At 46.0% G+C, this 3,093-nt stretch overlaps 1 protein-coding gene across 1 annotated transcript; it reads left to right on the top strand.

Moving 5' to 3' along the window:
• Nucleotides 1-1,560: 1,560 nt before the first annotated feature.
• LOC123361914 (olfactory receptor 51G2-like) lies at nt 1,561-2,349 on the top strand. The gene has a single exon (XM_045002136.1). The coding sequence runs from the start codon at nt 1,561-1,563 to the stop codon at nt 2,347-2,349; it is 789 nt and encodes a 262-aa protein (XP_044858071.1).
• Nucleotides 2,350-3,093: the final 744 nt, after the last annotated feature.

Below are 3,093 nucleotides of genomic sequence, written 5' to 3'. Positions count from 1 at the left end.
CGAATTAATATGCAAACTAGACACAATTAACTGTGGCCTAAACAAAGACTGGGAATGGTTGGGTCATTACATTAATTGAATCTATTTCCCTATGTTAAGTTCTCCTCACACCTTCTATGGGCCATCTTAATTATCACTTCAAACAGTTTTTTTCCTCCTGCTGACGATAGCTGACGAAAGAGCAGTGTAATAGTTTTTTATGTAATTTACCTCCATCACCTGTTAAAGAAGCATGGCTGAAGTAACTAGCACACTCAACTGGATATTAGTGCAAACCTAGTGTTTGCACTATTCACCCATTTGTGATGACAACCCTTCCCTCATCCAGCTGAAGTAACTGTCCATGTTAGCTTGTAACTTACCAGATAACTACAATCCCTTGCATGGGGAGCAGATGCGGGTTCTGTGAGGATGAAGGGGAACCTGTAGGATGATCAAACTCTCTGGATTCAGTCAACATAGGCTGGGCAAAGCACTTCAGCTTCTCTTGGAGGGATTCTTGGGGGTCAGAGTCTATCACTGGGAGCATTTGGTAAGGGAAAGTTAATAGATCCCGGTTCTGATTGAATTTACACACGTAAATCTGGAGTGATGCCGTTAGTGAATTCAGAACCAGACCCTGAAAATGTATCCCATGTGCTGCAAAGAGGCAGTGGCATAATTTGAACTCACAGAAGCAGAGAAAATAAAAACATAATGTATATAATGAGGCAATGAAACACGTTTATGAATAACTGAAATGCAGGACAGATAAACACAATGACCATTTTCGTCATGCACTTTCCATATGTGTACACACCTGTCATGATACAATGGGCCACACTTTGAAGTTGAGGGCCGGAAAGGGTGTCTGTGTGAATGTCATTATTGCAAACTCACACAGTGCTCAAGTAGGCTGTGGAACTCTGATCCACAAGATATCAATGGGGCCAAGGGATTAGCAGGATTCAAAGAGGGACTGGATTTACACCATAAAATATGTCTAACTAGTGGGTGCCTGGGGGAAACTTTCCCTTGGAGCAGTTAATCTCATGGCTCCCCATTGCAGGGATTCTTCCATCTTCCCCTGACGCATGTGTAACTGGTTACTGGGCTAGAAGGACTGCAGGTCTAATCCAGTCTGGCAGTGCCTATCTTCCTATTGGCATATCCTGTTGGGGGTGTAAATCCAAATCTATGTTTTTTCTGATATTCCTTGAGCTTCTGGGAATCCTAGATTTGCACTCAGAGCAGAAAGATGTCTCGTTAAATATCATCTACTTTCCTGATCATTTTCCTTTCAGGAAGGAAAGTTCAAAACTTCTCGCACCTTCCCAGTACGGTATGTCAGCTGTCAATGACACCAAATTCACACCCGCAGTGTTCCTTCTGACTGGGATACCTGGGCAGGAAGACATCCATCTCTGGGTCTCTGTCCTCTTCTGCTTCATGCATGCTATTCCGATAGTAGGAAATTCAGTCATTCTGTTCATTAAAAAAACAGATCCAATCCTCCATGAGCCCATGTACATTTTCCTTTCCACGTTGGCCGTCACAGACCTTGGCTTATTGATAGCCACCATGCCGACGATACTGGGCCTATTCTTGTTTAACTCTAGAGTGATCAGCCTTGATGCTTGTGTTGCTCAGATATCCTTCATCCACTCTCTGCAATTCATTGAATCTTCTATGCTCTTGTTGATGGCATTTGACCGCTTCATCGCAATCTGTAACTCGCTGAGATATGCCTCCATCTTAACCCTGCCGAGAATAGCCAATATAGGACTGGTGTTTGTGCTAAGAGCAGTGGCAGTAATATTTCCACTCCCCTTTCCTGAAACAGTTCCGATTCTTTCGAGCCAATGTCCTCTCCCATTCCTCTGCCTGCACCAGGACGTCATGAAGCTGGTTCGTTCGGACATCACAGTCAACAACATCTATGGCTTGTTTATTACAGTCATAACGGTGGGGTTGGACTCGCTGCTCATTTCCCTCTCTTATGTGATCCTCAAAGCAGTGCTGAGCATCACGTCCCCCACAAAATGCCTTAGGGCCCTGAACACCTGTGTCTCCCACCTCTGCGCCGTCCTGCTCTTCTACATGCCAGAGTTCAGCCTGACTGTCAAACACAGATTCTGGAAGAGCTCTTCTCCCTTGCTTCAAATTATCCTGGGCTACATCTACCTGCTGGTTCCTCCTTTAATGAATCCAATTGTGTACAGCATGAAAAGCAACCATCTTCGAGCAAGGATAATCTGGGTATTTGTCAGTAACAAGTCAATTCATCATCCAGCTCCGGAGCTGGTGACACAGGTCATGGTCACCTATTCCATCTTGGACCCTTATATACGAGGAAACAAGAGCTACTGATCTCCACTCTGTAGAGAGAGGCTCATACAGGGTCTAAGACCTGAAGCTTAGGGGGGCCATCACCACCCGCAGTGGAGGGAGGACAGCACTCCGGGGAAAGGAGACCAAGCCAGGCAGCAGCATTTACAAAGTCACTCTGTTCGTGGAGAGCCAGGGGATCGGTGGGATGTTGGCCCCTAAAGAGCCATATCGGTGGCTCCTCTAACTTCAGAATTCCTATGAATAAAGTCACTGTGAGAAGATATGTGGCTGTTGTTTCCCATTACACCTGGCCTGTCACTGTCCCATCCCTGGTTAAGCACTCACGGGCCATGTTAATCTCCTTCTCCAGGGGTTGTTGGCTTTTATTCACACATGTGACCAAAACATCTGTAAGGACGAGACTTCGGCCACGCATCTGCCAAGGAAGGATTGCTTCTTGAACCAGATGAGGTAAAATAACAAATCCAGTGAGCTAGTCACACCATCAGTCTCATTGAAGCCCCAGGCCCCGCTTTCATCTTGGAATCTGGGGTTAAATGTCATACCCCAAGGATCATCCCTTATCATCAGTCTCTGTGTCCCAGGACAACAAGCCATTGTTCTCAGCCACTTGGACCTATGCTTACAAGGCCCGCCAGTTGCTAGGGAGACGGTGGAATTAGTGGGCCCCTTCTGTTAATGGGCACGCTGGCAGGATGGGATTCAGTAGTATGGAAACCGGAAATAGTATAAGGGACCAACCATCAAGCAAACCCTAACCCT

Source organism: Mauremys mutica, chromosome 1 (assembly GCF_020497125.1).
Source record: "Mauremys mutica isolate MM-2020 ecotype Southern chromosome 1, ASM2049712v1, whole genome shotgun sequence".
NCBI classification, from domain to species: Eukaryota; Metazoa; Chordata; order Testudines; family Geoemydidae; genus Mauremys; species Mauremys mutica.
This window is presented reverse-complemented; position numbering and strand designations above follow the sequence as displayed.